Source organism: Crocodylus siamensis, chromosome 2 (genome assembly GCF_052110815.1).
Source record: "Crocodylus siamensis isolate JL-2025a chromosome 2, ASM5211081v1, whole genome shotgun sequence".
NCBI classification, from domain to species: domain Eukaryota; kingdom Metazoa; phylum Chordata; order Crocodylia; family Crocodylidae; genus Crocodylus; species Crocodylus siamensis.
In genome coordinates this window covers 274507801-274531188 of record NC_143396.1, presented here as the reverse complement: position 1 = coordinate 274531188, position 23388 = coordinate 274507801, and the positions used below count along the sequence as shown (strand labels likewise).

General features: G+C 45.3%; 1 protein-coding gene across 2 annotated transcripts in view; it reads right to left on the bottom strand.

The window, feature by feature from the left end:
* Positions 1-23105, bottom strand: part of PPP2R5C (protein phosphatase 2 regulatory subunit B'gamma) — a 149580-nt gene extending 126475 nt beyond the window's left edge. Inside the window, exons 1-2 of one of the 2 annotated variants that reach the window (XM_090034041.1) lie at positions 22958-23105; positions 22282-22347 (exon numbers count right to left, since the gene is read on the bottom strand). In XM_090034041.1, the coding sequence (XP_089890167.1) occupies positions 22282-22347; positions 22958-22984 (93 nt within the window). In that variant the 5' untranslated portion in view covers positions 22985-23105. Of the gene's footprint in view, positions 1-22281; positions 22348-22528; positions 22727-22957 lie in introns of those variants that run through there. The other variant, XM_090034040.1, reaches the window with a different exon arrangement.
* Between the last annotated feature and the right edge of the window lie 283 nt (positions 23106-23388).

The window sequence follows — 23388 nt, the reverse complement described above, 5'->3', positions numbered from 1 at the left end:
ATGTTTTGAAAATGTAAACTACTTTTGTCCAATTCTGCATTCTGTAGAGCACTTCCTGGAAGAGAATTCATTAAACACTTCCTTTATCATCTATTATATACATACAGATCAAGTATAGAGACCAATGCAAGATGCCATTACCACCTAGTACCTGCAGAAGCAGATACAAATTACATAGTGCACTTTTTAGACGTTAATGTCTTGGTGGAATTTGCTCTATGCACATAATTAGAATGGAGGCTTTGTAAATTGGACAATGACAGCAGACTACTGTTACACAGCTGTTGGAAACAAGCATAGAATAGGAAATTTGGGCAGTACACTGAATAATTAATAGGATGCCTTACAATGAAAACCACAGACACGCTCAAGATTTACTTGCAACCTAATTTGTTCTTAAATATAGTTTTGTTTAAAGAAACAGCTGAATTTGCAAACCTCTGCCTTAATAACCAAGCTCCTTACACCGTTAACATTTCAATTAACACTACATTTCAGTGCATATCCAGAGACACTTGAAACCTTCAAGTTTTATACAAAAATACAAGACAGGATATATTATTTATACATTAATCTTATTTCCTTGAATTTTCTGAAGTATTTTTGACCCCAAGAATCCCATAATGCTTTAAAAAACAGTCACTTCACTGAAATGTAATTTTCTTAAACAGCATTTTTGTTTACTTATATTTCTCCTGCATTTTTAAGCAAATAAAGTGACAACCTATACTGAAATTCAGGGCTCATTTGTTTACAACTTTGCTCTTCATACAGTACATTAAGACAGCCTAGTTACATTGCATTGTCTGGATTATACAAACACTGCTGCCTTAGCAATATCATTCCTGAATTGAACGCTGTAAATTAATGGAACACTACACTGTTCAGAACAGGATATGTTCATCTGCCACCTGGTTTTTGTTCATTACTTGAAACAGGAAAACTAGCTTTCCTGTTTCCTCTATCCCCAACCAGTTTCTCAAAATGGGAGTTAACAAGCACAAATTTAAAACAAAGGACTCCTAAGTAGCAAGTTAAAAAGCCACCTCAGAAAACTATAGTAGTTCAAATTTATTTAATACATGTAATTTAAAATCAGGACCTTGACAGAAAGGAAAAGAGAGTTTGCCACCTAGTCAGAGATAAAGGAAAGCATCCCTTGTTGCTATAGCAATTTGCCAGTCCAGTCCACGAGTGGTTATTCTAGCAAAATTCTAACTCTCAGTTACTGACAGGGTCTGAGAAGTCTTTGCTGATTTTTTTAATGGATTTTTCCTTCAGCTACCACTAACAACTACCAACACCCCAGCTTGAACTTCAGCCAACTGCTTTTCATTCATCTTCCAATTTCTTTCAGCCAGCACACACTGGATAACAGCCAAGATGACAGTTGATCATCATCTGCATATTAGTGCTACACAAAGCTTTAACCTTTAACGATAGCTCTCCTTTGTGATACTGGCATAGGACTACTTGGAAAATGCAGAGTTACACGGAGGTCTGCAAGATAGAACTTGAAATACCGTATTTTCTTACGTGCCACCCTCTCCCTTCCCCCCACCAAATAATACACACACTTTGCTTTGGGAAACACAAAATGAAGGGAAAAGAAAGATTTTTCCAGTCACGGCTGAATTTTGGCACTATGGTGCAGGGATAGAATCTAATCATCAGCACCACTCTTCCTCTTTTTCCTGCTCAGCCAAAAACTAGATGTTCCAGGGTGTTACAGCCACAGCTGAATTGGCAGCACCTTCTGACTGCTCAGTATACTTGGCAACTGCTGTGACAGGGTTAAAACTCAAGATCCTTTTAAGGGTGCTGCAGGGTACCGTGCAATGTTAGCACCGTTAAGCATGCAAACAAGATTCATGTGAGATTTCCAATAAGAATATGTAGCACTACAAACATTTTGACACATTGTGGTTTGAGTTCTTTGATACAAAAGAATTCCTCTGTTATTTTTCTGTCGTCACAAAACTAGTGAAAACTAAGAACTTGTACTTTCCAAGGGTTGCCTCAAGTCTATCCAGGGGTGCCTCAGGCACAAAAGCTTGAGATCACTGCTCTAGCTTTTGGCTGAATAGCAGACTCTGCCCCTTCTCCATGCCACCATGAGGGAGCCAGGCAGCCTAAAGCAGCCATTCCAGCACCCCTTGCCTCCACTGTCCAGCAGAAATCACATTCTTCACTTAATGCACACATCTCAATTTTGGATGGCTAAATTTTGGGGGGTGGGGAATAAGTGCATCGTATACAACTAAATGTACTACTCGGGTAGCTGGAAAAGATTATTACAATCAAACATAGCTAGTTAGCAGTTTAGCAATTTAAATGTCCTTTCAATTTTGACAATTCGCATTAACATAACATAGGTCTGCACCCATTTAGGAACTGGATCAGAAGTGAGCTGACCTAATACTGACTTAAGACTAATAGACTTAGTCCTTTAGGTCAAGAAGTAGAGCTTATGATTTTAGATGCAAGAGTCTGAAGTTCAATTTCCTTAGATATCCCCATGCATTTCTCAAACGGTTCAGTTGAATCCATGCATGCCTGTTGAGGCAATAGTTAATTCAGCATTCATGGCAGTACGAACTTCATGCACAGCAAAAGTAACATGACTGTATCCATATGGGCAAATACTTTCTGATCATTTACATTCCTTGAATAAGTTAGCCTTTCCATTTACTCCTGACAAGGGACCCACACACATAGAATTGGCAGCAAATTTCACCCAGAAGTAGCCAATTAATCCCAAAGTATTACATACAGAATCAGGGGTAAGTCTACACATGCGATTAATGTGCTTATTGCGCTGGAATTTTCACACACAGCAACACGCGTTGCTGTGCTGTCCCAGCTGGCTGGGGCATATGGTGCTTCAATACAGGGTTAGCCTTGCCCCCCAGGCAGCTGCTTCCCCTACCTCCATGTGCTGTGGGGGAGGTGAGGCTGCCTGGGGCACAGGGTGCCTCAGCATGGGGTTAGCAATCCCGTTGCAGAGAAACCCTGCAGCTCAGGGAGACCAGGCTGGTCCCCACCCCAAATCTGCATGTACTGCCAAGCGGCTGGCTGGGGAACAAGGTTTCTCAGGGCAGGGGCTGCCTGCTGCACTGCACTGATGCACCCTGTGCCTCAGCGAGCAAGGGCAGCATCTACACGTGTGCTGCTGTGCACAAAAAAATACCTGCAGCAGGGTAATACTTGTATTTTACAAGACTACTCTGCTGCAGAGAGTTTATTAGTTTTGTGTGAGCTGGAAGGTGCACATGTAGACACCAAGACATTTACTTTGTAGTTAATTAGTCAACTGAGCCATAAATATCTTGTGTAGACATGCCCAGGGGAAACAATTTCCAAAATCAATTTACCTCTTATAAGAGGTGTTAAAATGTTATATACTGTATTATATCTATTTTTACAACAGAGCAAACAACATTCATATTTTCAAAAATACTGACGTTTCAGTTATGCAGGAAAGCTTTTACTTCAATTACTTTTGGTTTCAATTTAGAGGAGACAGGGACAAAAAAACCACCTTTTCTTTATTTAAACTCTTGCAACAACACAAATTCTAACAGAAAACATTCAGCAATAACTTTAGCACACTAACATGGAAGTTCATTTTAGGTGACTAATTGAATAAGTGGCAGGACATTTTTAGAAGGCTAACAACAGAAGCACTCTGAAGTAGTGGTACTCTACCTTTTGGCCCTGCAGGCCAGATGAATGGCACTGGACAACTGCTACCCCTTCTCTTCACTTCTGCTTTTGTTGGCGAGTACATGAACTAAGGGTCTTTACCAGTTATGTGCCATCTAACAGATAAATTCTTAAACAAAACCCCCCACAAAGCCTAAAATAAAAATGTATCCAGAAATTACATGGTGCATACATTCCTACATTATTTACAAAAATCAAATTTAGCACCGTTAGGTATTAGGTTATCCAAAAATATCAACATAGTAAAATATTCACAAGAAAAGAAGATGGAGTTAAGTAGTTGTAGATGGAAAGTTAGAAAGTGAGGAAAAGGATAATGTAACTTTATGTACAAAGCCCTCTTGAAAATCCTGGTCAACAAATGCCATTAAAAATACTTCAACAAAATAAAAGTTTTATTTGCCTTCCCTTGCTGCCTTTCCCCTCCCCACCCCCCCACTTTCCAGCATTTTCCTTTACAGCTTTGTACCACTGCTGCTTAGAAGTCTACCATCTGTTGCAGAAGCCATAAAAGTTTTGTTAAAGCTGGTTTTCAACACTGTGGGGCCAATAAAATAATTTCAATACTTAGAAAGGTAGAGGGACTAAAGTGTTTGGAGACTGCTTACCTTGACATCTACAAATAGCCAGCTTTCGAGGCTTACATTATTATGTTGACAAACTTAAAACAAGAGCAGCTCATTAGTTCTTGCCCTCATGGAGTTTTTTTTGATTACTCATTAGTATTGGGGCAAATAGCACATAAAAGATCTGTAATGCAAAAATGTCTCCACTGATAGGGGACATATACAAAATGAAAAAACTCAGAAATTAGAACTTTTCATAAAATTCTATGAAACTGTCAGGCATATATAAATAACCCCTCCCCAGCCCCTCACTGGAAAATGCTAATAGGTACATTACATTCAAATTATTAAATGAGAGCTAACTCTTACAAGTACTGATGTACTATTGCACTTTTCACTCTTAAAAACAACCACTTAAAGAATATGATTAAACTCCATCACAAGAGGAAAAAAGTGATTATATGTTTGCAAAAATGTAATAAGCCTGAGACAGATCTGGGTATCTATACAAGATGCCAATATTTAGGCACAACCATTACCTTTCACCATTTAGACTAAAAACTGAATGTTTATAGCTAGATGCCACTAAGAAGGAGTGTAAGAATACTAGTATTCTCTCCCGGTTTTGTTTTAGTATGGAGGATAGGGAGCGCAGGAGTGGAGTAAAACACTCCTCTTGAAATAGTCTTACTTTATTTGATTTCCTCCAAACTCTGTTACATAAAGCCTTAATTCTGTAAATGGACTAGCACTCCTGGAAGAAATGTTACTGCTTTTCTCATTCCAAACATTTGAAAAGTTTTACTTTTCAACAGTTGTGAATTCTCTCAAAGTACAGATCATGAACAACTACTACATCTGAGGCTATTGTGCATTTACAATATTACTCTAAGACGACAGCTGTAGCATACTTAAAATATGACATTAGGCTCTTGCACTACAAGTTAGTATCATACACATTTCTATACTAAGTAACCACAGGAAAAGTGCATTTAATTTACAGAGAGCAAATCAGATTTCAAAACGAATTACAATACTTTAAATAGGGGTTGGCAACCTATGGCCTGTAGAACTGGCCCAGAGCCACTTTGGAAGTGTCTGGAGGCAGGCAGCTTCAGCTGCAGCAACTGGGTCCTACCCGGCCAGCTTTGGACCCAAGGTGGGTCCTCCCAACCTAAGGCCAGAAAAACATTGCCAGCCACTGCTTTAAAGCAAACTGACACTGTCTCCCATATCAACAGGAGTAAAGCTCTCCAACAAAATGGCTCACAGCAAAGAAAGAAAATGGCTAATGAAATTTATGATTTATTTCCTTATTATAACTTTGCTATTTGTTAACACTGCACTTTCCAGATTTCTGGGTCCAGGAGAGAAAGTACCCGATTTGTTTAATGAAATGGATTTATCCAGTTAAAAGCCAACAGCACTGAGATGCAGAGAAAGATACACATTTTCTTTAAAAAAAAGTACTCAGTAGTATAAATTAATAAATTTTGTTAATTGGGCATTTTACAAGACTTAATAATCACATGGTCTCATATACTATATTTAACAAAATCTCATTAAAATATACCTGTTTTTTAACGGCAGGATAAAAGTTTATTTGTGAAGTACTGTGTATACTTATATACAACATGCCCTGAAATAAAACACTCATCCTGTTTTTGCCAGGCAGAGTGTAGAAAAAGGGATTTTTCCAGATTCATGGATGATTGTGTGACGATGTTCAGGAAGTGTGGCACCAGGAAGTCCCTGGTGGCAGCTACCTCAACCAGACAGTTTCCTGGGATATCACACTTCTTGGACATAAACACTTTTATATCACACGTGGTTAGGCCCTAAGCCCTTGCAAGGACAGAGGCAAGACTGTTAGCTCTTTACTGTAAGTAGTTATTTTATATAACTTTCTGTAAATAATGTGTTGTTTCCACATCACAAGATACAACTCACTTGCTCCTTCAGGCACAAAGCTACAGGCCAATAGCTATGGCAGCAAAATGGTTAACAAGACACTGCCCTCTTAGCAGCTGCATGGCATGCATGATGTCTCCAGGCCTGCTTCTTTTCTCCTGAAAAAGAGCTTCCCTACTTAAAATATACACTCCAATTTTGAGGGGCAGGTGTGTGTTGTGTTGTGTGTGTGGAAACTTAGTAACTGGTCAGAGACAACAGTGCAATCAAAACTTTTGCGCTTACTTCCTTTGCCCCAAAATTAGAAAAAAATGCCAGGTTATTTCTGTGTTGTACTTATTTTGTGTGCTGTTTTGGATTATTCAAGGGAAAAAAAGTAAATGAAAAAAAAATGTCTTTGGCAACAAGGGGCATTTATACACATACTTCTCCCTCCCACCATGACATGCCAGAGATCTGATGCTTCAGAGCAGACTTGATTAATCGAGTCTGCTCTGCATGCAAGCTGAGACAAACTGCACTGCGTGTGTGCAGTTGTATAAGTGGCAAAATGTGCGTCAGCACACAGAAAATGGTGGTGGTGCACTTTTCAACTAAAGCACCTCCAACGTGCCACCACGATTTTCTCAGCACTGATGTGCATTTCGCCACTTATACAACTGTAAGCATCGCAGAGCTGGGAGCTTTTCAAAAAGCTCCCACTACTGTGGTGCTACCACGTGTAAATAGCCCTATATTTGTTTGTAACTCATTATTATAAATGAGTGCTATTTGTATTATTAGAGCCAGGAGCCCTAGTCATGGCCCCAGACCCTGTGGCACTGGGCCAGGAATTCTCAGCTGAGGTGCCGTGGCAGCCTGGGTCAAGAGATCTCTTTTGAAGGATGCCTGCCTGCTACTCCTCCCCTCTCACTGCGAAGCCCCTATGCAGAAGAAGCAACACACACTCAACCCTGCCTGGCTGCTGTTCTTCCTCCACTTCCTCCCCATCTGTGTCTACCAGTCAGCCCCTGTGCAAGGAGGTACTAAATTTCATTTTTGAATTAGGGTGCCACTCAACTCAAAAGTTACAGAGGAGTGCCTGGAGTCTAAGAAGGTTGAGAACCACTGTTCCACGCAACGTGTGAACAGAACAAAGATACACTCCTTGCCTCAAACAATTTATAGTTCAAGCATAAGAAACCGATGGACACAGGCAGACAGTGGAATGCAAAGGAATGGCGAGATGAACGTTGGTCAGTGTATGATATGGATTAGTCATTCCATACTAGACCATAAATTTTTGTTGGGTTTTTTTGAGGCACCGCAGCAAAGAAGTGATTATGCCTTTCCTGGCTTGTGAAAGAATAGTGAGCAACTGATACAACTCTTCACCATATTCAGAGAAGGAATTTTCCTTTTTCAGGTATACAATTAATTGTCTAACTGGCACAACAGAAATTCAACTTGGATACACTGGCAACTGCTGGGTAGTGTTAAACTTTTCTTTTCCAAGCAAGCTCATAGAGAAGTTAAAAGTTAACTACAATCTTATTTAAGTAAAGCTAATATTTTAGATGCAGTCCAGATTCAGTTTAAGAGATGCAATTAAAGACACTTTAAAAAGGTAATGTTTAATGATCCACTCCTGTCAGGAGAGGCAGATATATAGTCTCATCCTCACAGACTCTTTTATACCATTCAAGACTTCTGGAGGTAAGTTACTACTGTTTCACCCAGAAGAGATAGCAGGGATCTAGGGTAAATCCAAGGTAATTCAATAAAATGCTCTTAGTCCTTCCCAGAGGGATGCATCCAATGAGCAGACTGACAAGAAACTACACCTCCACCACAAGGATGCATCCTCTCTGCCCCTTTACAATATGTATGGGCAGCCACAATACAAACTGGTCAAAGACCGGTCCTGCAGGGAGCAAACCAGGAAAGCCAAGGCTGCAACTCAATCCCAACTAGCTTCGAGCATCAAGGACAATAAAAAGTCCTTTTTCAGATATGTGGGGAGCCAGAGGAAAAGCAAGGGCAACAGTGGACCCCTGCTGAACCAGACTGGACAACTGACGCCCAGGAAAAAGCCAGCCTATTAAGTGGGTACTTTGTGTTGGTCTTTCATCAGTCCCATGGGATGCCCAAGCTCGCTACAGGACAGGGGGATCCAGGTAAGGGAGATCCCCTGCCCTCAATTAATGCTGACCTCGTGAAGGAACACCTTGAGAAGCTGGATACCTTCAAGTCAGCCAGCCCTGACAATCTACACCCCAGGGTACTCAAGGAGCTGGCGAGCATCACAGCTCAGCCCCTCGCACAGATCTTTGAAACCTCTTGGCGCTCTGGTGTATGCCCAAAGACTGGAAGAAGGCCAATGTGGTGCCTATCTTCAAGAAAGGGAGGAACGTGGATCCAGCTAACTATAGTCCCATCAGCCTGACTTCTATCCCGGGGAAGGTCTTAGAAAAGTTTATTGAAGAGGCCATCCTTAATGGACTGGCCAATGCCAACATCCTGAGGGAGAGCCAGCACGGGTTTGTTGCAGGTAGCTCTTGCTTGACAAATATCATTTCCTTCTATGACCAAGTGACCCATCACCTGGACAAGGGAGAAGAGGTTGATGTCATATATCTTGACTTCAAAAAAGCCTTCGATCTGGTATCCCATGATCACCTCTTGGTGAAACTGGCCAACTGTGGCCTTGGGTCCACCACATTCCGTTGGCTGGGGAATTGGCTCCGTGGTTGGACCCAGAGGTTAGTAACTGATGGAAGTCAATCGTCATGGTGCCCTGTAACCAGTGGGGTCCCCCAAGGCTCTGTCCTTGGACCCATATTGTTCAACGTTTTCATTAATGATGTGGACACTGGAGTCAGAAGCGGACTAGCCAAGTTTGCCGATGACACCAAACTTTGGGGCAAAGCATCCACACCTGAAGACAGAACGGCAATCCAGGCTGACCTGGACAGACTCAGCAAATGGGCAGATGAGAACTTGATGGTGTTTAACACTGAAAAGTGCAAGGTTCTCCACCTTGGGAGGGAAAACCTGCAGTGTCCTTATAGGCTTGGCAGTGCTATGCTGGCTAGCACTATGGAAGAAAGAAACTTGGGGGTCATCATTGACCACAAGATGAACATGAGCCTGCCATGTGATGCTGCGGCTAGTAAAGCGACCAAAACACTGGCTTGCATCTATAAATGCTTCTCAAGCAAATCCTGGGATGTCATTCTCTTCTTGTACTCGGCCTTGGTGAGGCTGCAGCTGGAGTACTCCATCCAGTTTTGGGCCCCACAATTCAAAAAGCTGTGGAGAAGCTTGAGAGAGTCCAGAGAAGAGCCCTGTGCATGAATCAGAGGTCAGGAAAACAGACCTTACGATGACAGACTGAGATCTATGAGGTTCTTTAGCTTGGAAAAGTGCAGGCTCAGGGGTGATCTGATGGCCACCTCTAAGTTTATCAGGGGTGACAATAAGTGTCTGGGGGAACATCTGTTCACCAGAGCTCACCAAGGGATGACAAGGTCGAACAGTTATAAAACTACTGCAAGACCATTTCAGGCTGGACATAAGGAAGAATAGCCTACCATTGGAGGGGGTTCAAACACCTACACTGAACACATTCCAGAGTAAATTGGATGCTTATCTTGCTGGGATCCTATGACCCCAACTGACTTCCTGCCCTTCGGGCGGGGGGCAGGACTCAATGATCTTCTGAGGTCCCTTCCAGCCCTAATGTCTCTGAAATCTATGAAAAACCTTTCAGAGTCAAGGCATTTTTGTAAAATGTCACGTTGACTAGAGAAAAGTAATAAAGCAAATAAACTGGAGAAACGCAGGCTAGACTACTATAAGCAACAACTCTCTCAACAGCTACATAGCAAAGGGTATTTATGAATGGATCCATGTCAGAACAGCAGCAGGGATCCCACAAGGATCTGTCCTAGGCCTAGGGCTGTTCAACGTGTCTATTAATTACTAGCAAATTCCCCATCAAGAATGATGGGTGGGCAGGGACATAGGCCCACAGCCGCTCCCACCTTCCACTGCTGGTTCAGGTCTGGGCCCATTCCCCCACCTCTCCCCTGCGGGTCCACATCTGGGTCCACTTCCTCCACCCAGGCCTGCCCCCTCCCACCCCTAAAGGAGCTACTGGCTCGACTGCCCCATGAACCAGCCTGGCTGAGGCCCAGTCACCATGAATGGGGTAGCAGCCAGGACAGGTTGTGGGGCAATCAGAGGCCCATGGCTCATCCAGGAGCATGGCCAGTGGCCCCCTGGTCTGAGCACAGGGCAAAAGCAGTCTGCAGCTGCAGGCTGTGCTCAGCCTCTGCTCCATGTCTCACTGCCACTGCATTGACGGCAGCACAGCACCATGTGCCTCACTGCCTGGCCTGCCCAGGAGCAGGACTTGCATGGCACTGCACCGTGCCACTATCAAAGTAGCAGCAGCAAGGCAAGGAGCAGAGGATGAGCGCAGCCTGCCCTTAGCCTGTGCCCAGACCAAGGGGCCAGAGCCCCTCCCTTGGCTCTCCCTCACCACACCCCTGGAGGAGCCGCTGGGCTCAACTGCCCTACAACCCAGCCCGGCTAGGGCCCCAGTCACTGTGAATGGCGCCCCAGCTGGGTTGGGTCATGGGGCAATCAGAGCCCAGAGGCTCATCCAGGGGCTCAGCACAGGGGAACCAAAGGCAGGGTGGGGCATGTGCCCCACCTTCCACACATCTGGCCCTGTGCACCGCCCCCCACTCCTTCCCCCCCACCCCCGCTGAACTCCACACCATCTCCTAGGAAGGTGCGGGAGCTTGCATTCAGTGGGCATAGCTGCCACCCCACGCTGCCCTCACTCCAAGAATGGGAACTCCCTTCTTGAGAGCATGGAGGCAGAAAGGGATCTTGGAGTCATTACTGACTCCAAGATGAACATGGGCCGACAATGCGAGGTCACGGTTGGCAGGGCCAACCGCACCTCGTCATGCATCCACAGGTGCATCTCAAGCAGGGCCAAGAAGGTGATCCTCCCCCTCTATGTGACGCTGGTCAGGCCACAGCTGGAGTACTGCATCCAGTTCTGTGCGCCTCATTTCAGGGGGGATGTGGACAGCATGGAGAGCGTGCAGAGGAGGGCCACCCACATGATCCGGGGACAACAGGGCAGACCCTACTATGAAAGACTGCGGGACCTAAACCTGTTCAGCCTTCACAAGAGAAGGCTGAGGGGGGACCTGGTGACTGTCTATAAACTCACTAGGGGGGACCAGAAGGGTTAGGGAGAGACAGTTTCCCCTAGCGCCCCCTGGCATGACAAGGAACAATGGACACAAGTTATTAGAGAGTAGATTTAGATTAGACATCCACAAGAACTACTTCACAGTCAGGGCGGCTATGATCTGGAACCAACTTCCAAGGGAAGTGGTGCTGGCTCTTACCCTGGGGGTCTTTAAGAAGAGGCTTGATGCCTACCTGGCTGGACTCATTTGAGTCCAGTTTTTCTTCCGCCCAGGTGGGGGGTCGGACTTGAAAGATCTACAAGGTCCCTTCCAACCCTACTTCTATGATTCTATGAGTCCGGTAGCGTGCAACCACCCCCTATCCCGCTCCCCCTCCCTGTGCGGAGGCAGTCAGGGCCCAGGGTAGGCAGGCAGAGTCACAACGTGGCAGGGCATGCTGCTGTGGGGCCACACCGCACCACGTGGCTGCTCCCTTCCTCCCCACTGCCTCCTGCTCCCTGCCAGCTGTGGTCTGGAGGCACGCTGTGCCATGCCTCCTGACAACAGGAGAGGGAACGGAAGGTGGCAGGGAGAGGAGCAGGCGCGGTATGGTGTACTGTGCTCCACAGCAGGCTGCATGCCACATAGGCATGCCCCCAGCCGCTTAGCCCACTCCCTGGCCCCTGACCACCTCTGCTGCCTCCTCCTCCTCCTGTCTGTCTGTCTAATGGTCTGGGCTAGCCAATCGCTGCTTGCCCTGTGGGTGGCACATAAGCAGTTGGTCCAGAGCTTTATGGACAGACACACACATAGACGAGGCTTTTATTATATTGGAATTTAGATGTTGGAATTGATAGCTTCTTGAATATTTGCAGACCACATGCAACTGGGAAGGACTGTGAACATGCTAGAGGAAAAGAGTGCAACTAAGAGGGATCCTGACAGAATGGAAAGGTGGGCTTCAGCTAACAAGATGAAATAAAATGCCAAGTGGTGCACCTCAGGAAGACTAATCAAAAATACAAAATACAAGATGGGTGACACCTGGCTGGCAGCACTATGGAAAAGGATCTGGGAAATCACAGGCTCAGGATGAATCTGCAATATGATGCAGCTGAACAAAAGGCGAATGCGGTTCTTGGATATGTCACCAGAAGCATTAGATGCAAGACAAAGGAGCTGATAGTGCTCCTCTACTCAATACTGGTTAAACCACATTCGAGTATTTTCTGCAGTTTTGGGCTTCACATTTTAAAGAGGACATGGAGAAGTTAGAGAAAGTCTAGACATGAGCAACAAAAATTATAAAAGGCCTGGAAGGCAAGAGGTTGAAGGAAATGAGTACCTTTTCTTCAAGCTGAATATGCCTAAAAGGGGACATTATAGCAGTCTTCACTTGATTATATGACATCTTCTGTTGCAAAGAATTCAGAAAGACCAAACTGGTCAGAATGCTTTTGCCATTATGGATTCCTACTTGAAATGTCCAAGTTCATCTTTTGAATAATTGTTAGGTATTTTCACACCTGAAAGTGCTAATATTGCACAGTGCCCTTAAAAAGATCTCACAATACTCTAAGGTGCTGCAGCACCCTGGTTGAGAATCACTGTATTATACCACATACTACCACACTGCAGCAATTGAAGGTAGGCCAGTGTTTGAGAAATCTGGCTCAGAGGAAAAGCTACCTGAAACTAAACCCAAGAAAAGTAGAAGGTATGTTTCTTTTAGATTGCCTTCTAACATAGATCAACCTGTGTATCTGCTGAACAAATAAAACCAAAAAAAACCCACTACCAGCAACAGATACTCCATTACTCATTTCTTCCTCACAAGAAAAGAATGAAAGAGCAAACACGACAGATGTAGTCATATTAATGCAACGCAAAACTGGAAGATGCTCAGTTTCTGCAGCTATCTGTATGGTGTAAGAACATATGCAGAATAAAACAGGTTCAATTGTTCTGACAGCTGACTACAATGAATGCACTAAACAGGATACATCTGTGCTACTGCAAGAGTTAAATGGTAACCTGCAAAGAAAAAGAAGGGCTTCTACTTCTTCTACTTGTATAAAGAAATCTTAAACATAGTAAAGCTTTTGGAAGAAACAAATATCAGAAATGGTAAGTCTGACTGATCTTTGATAGGTAAACCAAAGCTGACTGGACGTATCTGGAAACATTTGCTTTTACTTGAAGTACAAATATTCAGACATTTCCTCCATCTCTGAAAAATCCCAAGTTTCTCTCAGGCATGTGGAATGAATTTGTGTTAAATAAAAACAAGGAAAAAACCCAAACTTAATCTGAATAAAAGTAATTTTCTCCCACTCAAACTCCCTCAAGTAAAAATTGCCGTATTACCAAGTCACAAAGACCCCGGTTGTGCGGTAGGAGTGGGGCTGGGGCAAGCGTTGCCCAGGAGGGGCAGGCGTGGGATGGAGCCACAGCTCATCTGGGGGGGTGAACGTCTGATCATGCTAACCACTATTGTATATTTCCTTGTATTGTCCCACCTGTCCGTATCCTACTGCCTTCCCATATACCTAACTTGTAAACTATTGGAGGCAGGGACTGCACAGCATCCAGAACAATGGAATCCTGGTCCAAAACTGTCCTCCTACAGGCTATGGTGAAACATCCCACCCCAAAGCTATGGCTGCTAAGCAGAACTGCTGTTGTTCCTAGCAGCTGCTATTGTAGTGAGCATGGGAACTGCAAGCAGCGAGACTACTATTAGAGGTTCACCAATACATCAGTTCCATGTTGGATCAACACCAAGATAAAGAAAATTTATTGCATCAGAAATCCACCTGATAATTTGGCAATAAATGCCTGTGCATGCGCACAGCTGTAATGCAGCACATAGGTAGCAAGGAGAACAGCTGGGCAGCTTGAAGAGCTGTGTACAGCTGGCAAGTCTGCTGTAGTGGAAGGGGAAGGAAGGGGTATGGGGGGGCAGATCAAGACTCCTGTGGTGAGGAGAGGTGGGGCTGGGGTAAGCGCTGCCCAGCCAGGATAGAGCTATGGCTGGTCCGCGGAAGGGGGCCAGCTTCCACCTCTGTGCACCACTCGTCTAGGAGCCACTGGTCTGGTGCTCCTGCTGCTTGTCTGGGAGGGCATGTCCCCCTGAATATGCATCGGGTCAGGCAGGCTGGGGCTGGGGCTGAGGGGCTCTTCCTGGCCCAGCCTGCCCAGATCCAGGGGTTCCCCCCACCACCCATGCCCTTCCAGATGAGCAGCAGGAGCCACTGGATGAGTGGGCAAGTGCTGAACCAGTGGCGCAGAACTGCTAGGATGAGCAATGGGCAAAGGCAGGCCCCCCCTGCCAGATGAGCTGTGGCTCTGTCCCACACCTGCCCCACCTGGGCAATGCTTGCCCCAACTGCTTCCCCACTCCTCAGCACGGGCCTTCATCTGCCCCCTCATGCCCATTCCCTTCCCCCTCCCCTTCCACCACACCAGACTACCAGCTGCACGCAGCTCTCCCCAGCTGCTAGGCTGGTATTGGAAATCAGATCAGTACTGGCTGATATGCCTCCTTAAACATCAGCTATTGGTATCAGCCCCAACAATCTCTACTGGTGAACCTCTACCTACTATTCTTGCTTCCTCCACATACAGAGAAAAAAAAAGGATGAAGCCTAAATGTGATGAAAGAGTGGAGATGAAAAAAGAGGCAAGGTATATGGCAGAAGAGTCTGATCATTACAGCACAATCCCCCACAAAACCTGGACTTAAACTGTTTATGCCAGATCTTCAAAGTTCCTTTGCTGCATTGTGAAACCCAATGGCAAAGTACATGTCTCTAGGAAATTAAAGACTATAACATTATACATGTGCAATTAAAGGTAATCATGTAATACATTACATGATATCTTATTTTTAAACATAGGACTAGTCTCATTCAGTGCACCAAACATGTTGTACTCTGGGGATGAATCATAAATTTTGTAATGAATGAGATATCAGTAGGACCCCCCCCCCCCCCCCCGTCTCATTTGTTGATGAAATGAGAAACTGTCAGGAACAAAGCAGAGAGACTGGAAAAGAAAGGACCAATCTTATGGTCTAGTCAACTGAATTGGTTCCTGGAAAGTTTGATTCAGTCCCCATTTCTGCCACATACTACTTAAATGACCTGAGTCAAGCCAATTGAACCAAATTCCGCTATCTGGAGATGCCAGACAGCTAACCATATCTTTTTGATTCTCCTTAAGGCAGGTGCTCAAGAGTTAGTCATGGTTAGAGTTAATGGTGGCTCAAACTTAAGTCTGAACACAAACTGAAACCATTTCAATCCTGGCCTAGTCTGGGACAAATTTAGTGCCAACTCCCACATCAAACTCTCCAGTTCTATGGGCACCATACACATGACAAAGCTCTGCTCTGATGCATGCTAATTACCACATGTGCAGCAGATTTGATTAGTCAAGTCTGCTCTGACATCTACTAAATCATGCTAATTAGCATGTTCCAACAGCCTGCATGTCACGTGTATTCAGCATCCCTGTGTTTCAAAATGGTGTGAACACTTTAACTAAGGCTCATTGAACAAGCTTTAGTTAAAGCACCCCCCACCACCGTTTTGAAGCACAGGATGTTGAATAAATGTGATGCTGTGGGAACTTTAATTAGAACGCCTTTCAGAACCACTAATTAAACTGTTCCTGCTATGCCTTTGGAGCATCCTAAGACAAGTGATACCCACATGTACTCACCTCAGTAAGATACTGTGAATATCAAATTCACTGATGCATATAAAACAGATGTTATAATGGGGAATCAAATAAATGATAATGAGAAAACTGTTACAATTACATGTATTAATTCTGTATTCAGTGACAAGTCTTGCAAGTACGCAGAAAATAGCATATAGTATTACACGTTATAGGAAAAAAATGGAGCAAACACCCTCCTTATTGTGTATGGAATGAGGCTGGGGAGAAATGGAAAAAATTGAATGTGGTCATGTAACTAAAGCCTGCAGACATGATATGCCTCATAAACTATACTCAAAATAGGGTCAAATTAAGGGTATCCTGTATAGCCTACAGTTTTGGTACTTGAGATCAGACCCTTAATCATGTTCTTTAAATATATTTTTTCCTTTATCATTTTGTTTTATGATACAACTTCTCAATTTATGTTACTTGGTCAGGCCCAGAGTTTCCTGCTCTGTATATATGGTTTGAAAAAAAGCCCGAGTCTGTACAACTTTATTTTTATAGGCAGAAAGGGATCTTGGAGACATTATTGACTCCAAGATGAACATGGGCCGACAATGCAAGGTCACAGTTGGCAGGGCTAACCGCACCTTGTCATGCATCCACAGGTGCATCTCAAGTAGCGCCAGGGAGGTGATCCTCCCCCTCTATGCGATGCTGGTCAGGCCGCAGCTGGAGTATTGTGTCCAGTTCTGTGCGCCTCATTTCAGGAGAAATGTGGACAACATTGAAAGGGTCCAGAGGTGGGCCACCCGCATGATCCGGGGACTACAGGGCAGACCCTACATTGAAAGACTGCGGAACATAAACCTGTTCAGCCTTCACAAGAGAAGGCTGAGGGGGAACCTGGCGACTGTCTATAAACTCACTAGGGGGGACCAGAAGGGTTTAGGGGAGACACTGTTTCCCCTAATGCCCCCTGGCATGACAAGGAATAATGGACACAAATTATTGGAGAGTAGGTTTAGATTAGACATCCGCAAGAACTACTTCACAGTTAGGGCGGCTAGGAGCTGGAACCAACTTCCTAGGGAAGTGGTGCTGGCTCCTACCCTGGGGATCTTTAAGAAGAGGCCTGATGACTACCTGGCTGGACTCAAATATTTGAGTCGAGTCTTTTTCTCCCGCCCAGGTGGGGGGGTCGGGCTTGAAGATCTACAAGGTCCCTTCCGACCCTACTTCTATGATTCTATGATTTATTAAAATAAAAAGGTGCATGTCTACAGAGACCCTTGTAGTTCATCAAGTCTGACCCCCTGCCCTGGGCAGGAATGAATACTGGGCTCATATGACCCCCACTAAGTTAAGCTCATACGACCCCAGTTAGGTAGTTATTGAGCCTCCTTTTAAAGACCCCTAAGGAAGGAGCCAGCACCACTTCCCTTGGAAGCTGGTTCCAGATCCTGGCTGGCCTGAAGAGGCATGGGACTCTTCAGCCTGGAGAAATGTAGGCTCAGAGGGAACTTGGTAGCGGGGGGGGGAGGTTCCAGTGGCAAAACCCCTCACTGCCATTGCGCCACCCCCCACTGCTGCCACCACCCAGCCTCAACAACAGCTGGCAGAGAGGGGGAAGTGGAGGGGAGGGAGGGAGGAGAGACAGGGAGCGGGGGCATAAGGTGTGCCACCTGGTGTCAGTGGCAATGCAAGCTCTCCTCCCCACCCCAGCCCCATTCCTGGGAGCCGGCGGCAGCGCAGGGTAGAATAGCAGAGGATGGGGGCACACACCAAGCTGCAGTGGGAGTGGTGTGGGGCCCACGGGGTCAGATGCAGCAAGTGGAGAGGGGAGCATGGGGCCAGTGCGGCAGCACCATGGGGTGCTGGGTGGCAGTGCTCCGTTGTGTCCCCCCCCCACCCTCCCTGGTCATTCATGATAGCAAATTGCCTATCATGAATGACCAGGGAGGGGGGTGGGGGGACACAACAGAGCACCACCACCCAGCACCCCACATAAAGGCTTAGTCCATCTGTCTGTCTGTGTCTGCAATGCTCTTTAAGAGCACTGGGAACTCAGCACAGTGGGAAGGGCAGAGGGAGGGATCAGCTGAGGAAAAGCAGGAACCAGGCTCCCAGCTACTGTGAGAAAACAATTACCCTGCTACTGTGAGCACTGGCATTACTTGAAATCCATCCGCCATTTTTAACGGGCAATCCGCTAGTAAGTACATAAGGAGTGTGCATCAGAAACTGGGAGAATGTCTGTTCACGAGGACACCCCAAGGGAAGACAAGGTCTAATGGACACAAACTGTTGGAAGACAATTTTAGATTGGACATAATGAAAAACGTCTTTACCATCTGAGTCTCCAGAGTCTGGAATAGACTCTCCCCAGAAGTGGTGCAAGCACCTACTCTGGATAATTTCAAGAAATACCTGGATGCTTATCTTGCTAGGGTCATCTGGCCCCAGCTGACTTCCTACCCTTTGGGCAGGGGACTGGACCCAATAATCTTGTGAGGTCCCTTCAAGTCCTAACATCTTTGAAATTTTAAATGTTGAACTTTCAGTTTAAAAAACAAAAAACATCCCATCTATCAACCCTAATACAAAATGAGGGGCCTAGACTCTACAGTACTTTTCTACTACGTTACTGATGACAGGAGTTATTTAGCACCACTTAGGAAATGTCAGTGTCCTGATACTGAATCTTCACTTTTGGATTTCAGGCATGACTTAGATTCAAAAATTACTTTCCCCACAATTAATGATGATATATTCTTAACTCAAAGCTCTTTAAATAAGCTTTTGCATTTAATACTATGATAAGGTAAATGATTTTTATTCAAACTGCTTAACATTTTTGCTTTGGGCTAGATATCAAAATCTAATAAACAGTGTAAGAAGAAAATATATTCAGCCCCACAACATTTAACTACCACAGCTTAGAACATTCACGTTTTATAACTAACCTTCAGCATATCCAAAAGGAAGAAAGACTAGACAATCCACAGTCTTTCTAAAGTAAAAAGGGTCAAGAACTTTGGCAACTGATTTTACTTCAACTACAGTCAATAAAGGTTATGCATAGTTACCATCAGCTGCTTAGTAGCCTAAGCAGAGGCATAAATCAGGTCTGCTTGCACCTGGACCCAAGCCCCAAGAGCCCTGAGAGACACTTTGCTCTGAAGGGCAGGAAGGGGGGAAGGTTACCACAGCAAGCTACCAGGGGGTTAATGTAATCTCCTTACTGTATACTGAATGAGGCATGGAGTAATGGCACCCACCCTTGAGAGCGCTAACTACTTACATTTGCCTCAAGCTAGATAGAAAGTAGAAGTAGATTTGCAACTTAGTTTAAGGTGCAAACCTACCCTGCCTTTTACCTAACCTCAAGCTAGCCCTGAGTCTCACCTCCTCCCACAAGTGCTGCCCCAACTCCATAGCCAGCATGTGGGGCTTGTGCTCCAGGTCACTTACTGCTAGTTATAGTGCTGGACCAAGTACAGTTACTTCAGTTTGGTAAATAACTACAACAAAGAAGTCACTAAGTTTGTCTCAACATGGAGATCAGGTGAATGGACTTGCAAACTGACACACCACCATACCGCAGAAGCGATCCTGTATCAGGGCTGAAATATATTTGAGGGGCACTGCTGTGTAATGAGTTGGGCAAAACATTAACAAAGTTGAAGCCGTGTTTTAGGCAGCAACTAACTACACAGAAAAAAAGCAATTTCTTCATGCTAACACCTGTTTTCTCAACTATAAACTGAAAATAATAATGCATTCCAATAAAGCAACTTGAGGTCTATAGATGAAAGATACTATAGATGTCCAAAGTATCATGCATTCAGATAAGTGCTATAGAAATATCTATAAATAATAAATTTGTGGGATGCTGCAGCTTGTGTTGTCCCTGTTCTTTGAATAGAGGACAGTCTCTAGTCCCTGCAATCTGGCACTTTTCACATGCATTGCATTCACTTGGGGGGGGGGGGGGGGGAAGCCCACAGCATATGCCAGTACATTTCCAGACCTGATCAGAGCCTACAGAAGGATTTAAAAACACCCCAAATATCTATTAGGCAGAGGTAGATACAAAAGTAGGCTGTATTTTAAAGACTGCTTTTCCTGAACAAAATTTGCATGCATCTATCTTTTTTTTCCAAAAACATCGAACTTCACTAGAATCCAGAACAAAGCTGTACATCATCAATATAACCTCATGAAACCCCCAGGTCTTCAATATTTTGATCAGTAAGCTATGTTCTCTGCATATACATACACTTTGTTTACAATCTGCTATATTAATCATTTATTCTAAAAACATTAAGTTTATATCATACTATAATACAATTATTCTGCCAATAACGTTGTTGATACATTAAAGTGTTCATGTCTTCAAGATGTTTTGGTCAGACCATGCTGGCTGGAGATGCTAAAGCACATCACATTTTCAGACTACATCCTTTTCAGTATTCCAGTTCCTTTCCCATCACACTCTCCCCATCCTGTACCACAAAGCATCCTCAGGGACCTAAATAGATGGTGTCTGGGTTGCTCTTCCACATATTACTTTACAAAAAGCTACATGCTGAAGCAGAATAGCATGCTCTTCCTCAGCAAGGTTTGCCTGGCAGGAAACTTCACATATAGAAATAACCCAGAAATTTGATTAGCAAATACAGTAAGAAATCACAACAAACCACACACGCAAGCTATTCAGTATTTGAAACTCTCACCTGTTACTTAAAATTGGAGGACTTGTTACAGTTTGCTAAAAGTAATTGGGGAAAAAAAATTAAAGCTGATCTCAGCAACAAGTGTCAATTAAAAAGTTCCTAGAAATCTCTTCTATAAGGGTAACTTGGATAAACTAGCCCAGTTATACACTATGAAGACACTGATTTTAAAAACCTATTTTTGTCATAGTTGCTAATGAAGTGCAACCCTAATAAAAAAGTGTTTCTTTAAATGTCATACTATTAAGTTGAAGCTAGACAACTCAGGCAGGGGAGATCATGAGTATTCATTAAATGAAATTATTGCAAACTGTTGCAAATTTTATTTCATATTGAGAAACTTCAGCTACCGTTAAAGCTTATTTCCCTGGACTAAATTTCAAGACTTAATGCAAATTCATCAGTGGGCATTCATGATATGGTTACTTAATGGTTTGCTATGAATAAACTAATACTGGTAAGATGCACGTTATAAAATATTTCTATCTGCAACACAAATAAAATCTCAGTGAAGCTCCCTACAAATACAGCACTCGCCTGCAGGATAAAAATGCAAACAGTTTGTTTACATCATAATGCAGCAAAGAAATGTTTTGAGCAAAGACATGACAAACACACCCATCAAACATGGAGGACATGGGGTTTTCAGTGAAAGTATATGTTCTGGTTAGTGTGAATGTATTTTAAAGAATTCTGAACTCACTAAAACATTACAGGGTTTGGAATTTCCAAACAGAGAGATCCTATTAATGGGACGTTTTCAGGTTTTGTGGGAAGGAGTGTAACAATTTAATCGACCCCTTTGAAACCATCATACCTAGCTGATGGGTAGAGCTGAGAGTGAGGCAGCAAGATGATAAAAGGAACAAAGCAGCAGCAATAGCAGAATTGTCAGTCAGAAGTGGAACACTTCAGTAGATGGTTATAAAAAGCAAAATCATTAGATACAAGGAGGTGGATGCTGTGAACAAGAAACATTCAAGTCCAGCTTGAAACAGGCTACTGATGGGTTCTCTTGAACTAGATGCTAGCTTTTGGAAACTGTGGAGGAAGATAAACTAACAGTTGAAAAATCTGAATAGGCAGCTTTAAAAAAAAAAGCAAGCCTATTACCTGACTAGAAGGCTAAGGCAAGGATAGGAGTTATGCCCCGAATAGCTGATGAAGGCAGACAAAAGCAAAAGAAGAAAAGCAATGGGTTCTTGAAAGCACAAAGCAAGCCACAAAGTCCACCCAGTCTACTTTAATTCAAGAAACACCTTGAGAGTATTTCCCATGAGTTGCAAGCAGCTCCAACAGATTTCTTTTCCTCCCTCAAAGGAACCTTCATAATTTCCTGAACTCCTCACAGGTCCCCTCCCCGTCCCATCACCAGGAACTCGGCCGCACTCCATACGAGGCAGCTTCCTTCCGTTCATTATCTGGGAAGACTGCTTCACATTTGGAAAGACGACACGCCTTCACGACATTTACCTCGTGCTCTTGGTTATCCTGCCCATCTTTGCCGCTTTTCCCGCTCTTCCCCGATTTCACAGGCTCCTGCAAACAAAGAAGGCTCGTCACAGTGCTTCTGGCTTCTGCCCCATTTCTCATCTTGGCGGAAAGAGACAAGTTCCCACCCCACCCCCCTGGGGCTGCACCAGCTTCACCCACGAAGCTGGGGCAACTAGGACAAGTTGCTTGCACCAGACCAGGGATGGAACTGGCCAGACCCATTTACCTCAGGGCAGCCCTGAAGGGAGGAGGAAGAGGTTGGTTGTGTCCAAGTCACCTCCTTGCCCTGGGAGCACCCCTGTACCCAGGGCCACAAACCCTGGGGAAACTGAGGCCCGCTGCAGCCAGACTCGGGGGTGGGGGCTGATTTTGACATTAGAAATAAAGGCCCGAGGCGGGTGGAGGTGGCCCGGCTGCTACCGAACGGGGTTGTGCTCGCCCCGGCCCTTCCTTGGACACCACCCCCCGAGGGGAAACTGAGGCAAGGAGCTCCCTGCCAGCATCCCCGGGACTAGGCCCTGCCTCCCCCCCAGCGCCGGTCGCGGGACGCCCCCCCGGGTCCCTCGCCAGCTTCCGTAGGCAGCTCCTCGCCCCTCCCACGGGGGGCCCGCGCCCCCTCCCCGCCACGGGTCCGCTCCGCGCTGCCCCCCCTCACTTTCTCCTTCTTGTTTTTATTCGGCATGGCCGTCCGTCGGCGCCAGGCCGCAACGGCGCGGCCTCCGGGGTCCCCGCTCCGCGCTGCCGCTCCCCCCTCTCCGGCTCCCGGCGGCGGCCGCGGCCTCTTCCCCCTCCCTCCCACAACCCTCCCTTGCGCCCGGCAGGGCCGGCACGCCACCTCGCCATTGGCTGTTGCTCGTCACGTGGCGCTAACGTTCCCCCTTTCCCGTCACCGGGGGCGGGGCCTCTGCTGTAACGTCACACTCCGGAGCTGGCGGCGGGGCGGGCTTGTCTCGCCCCACCCCTTGCCTGGGGGGTGGGGTTGCAGTCGGCCGCCCCCGGCTTCCCGCGCGCGCACCGATGGGAAAGTGAGCGCTGCTCTTCCCCGCGCGGGGGGTTGTTAGCGACTAGGGCGGCGGCAGCGGCTGC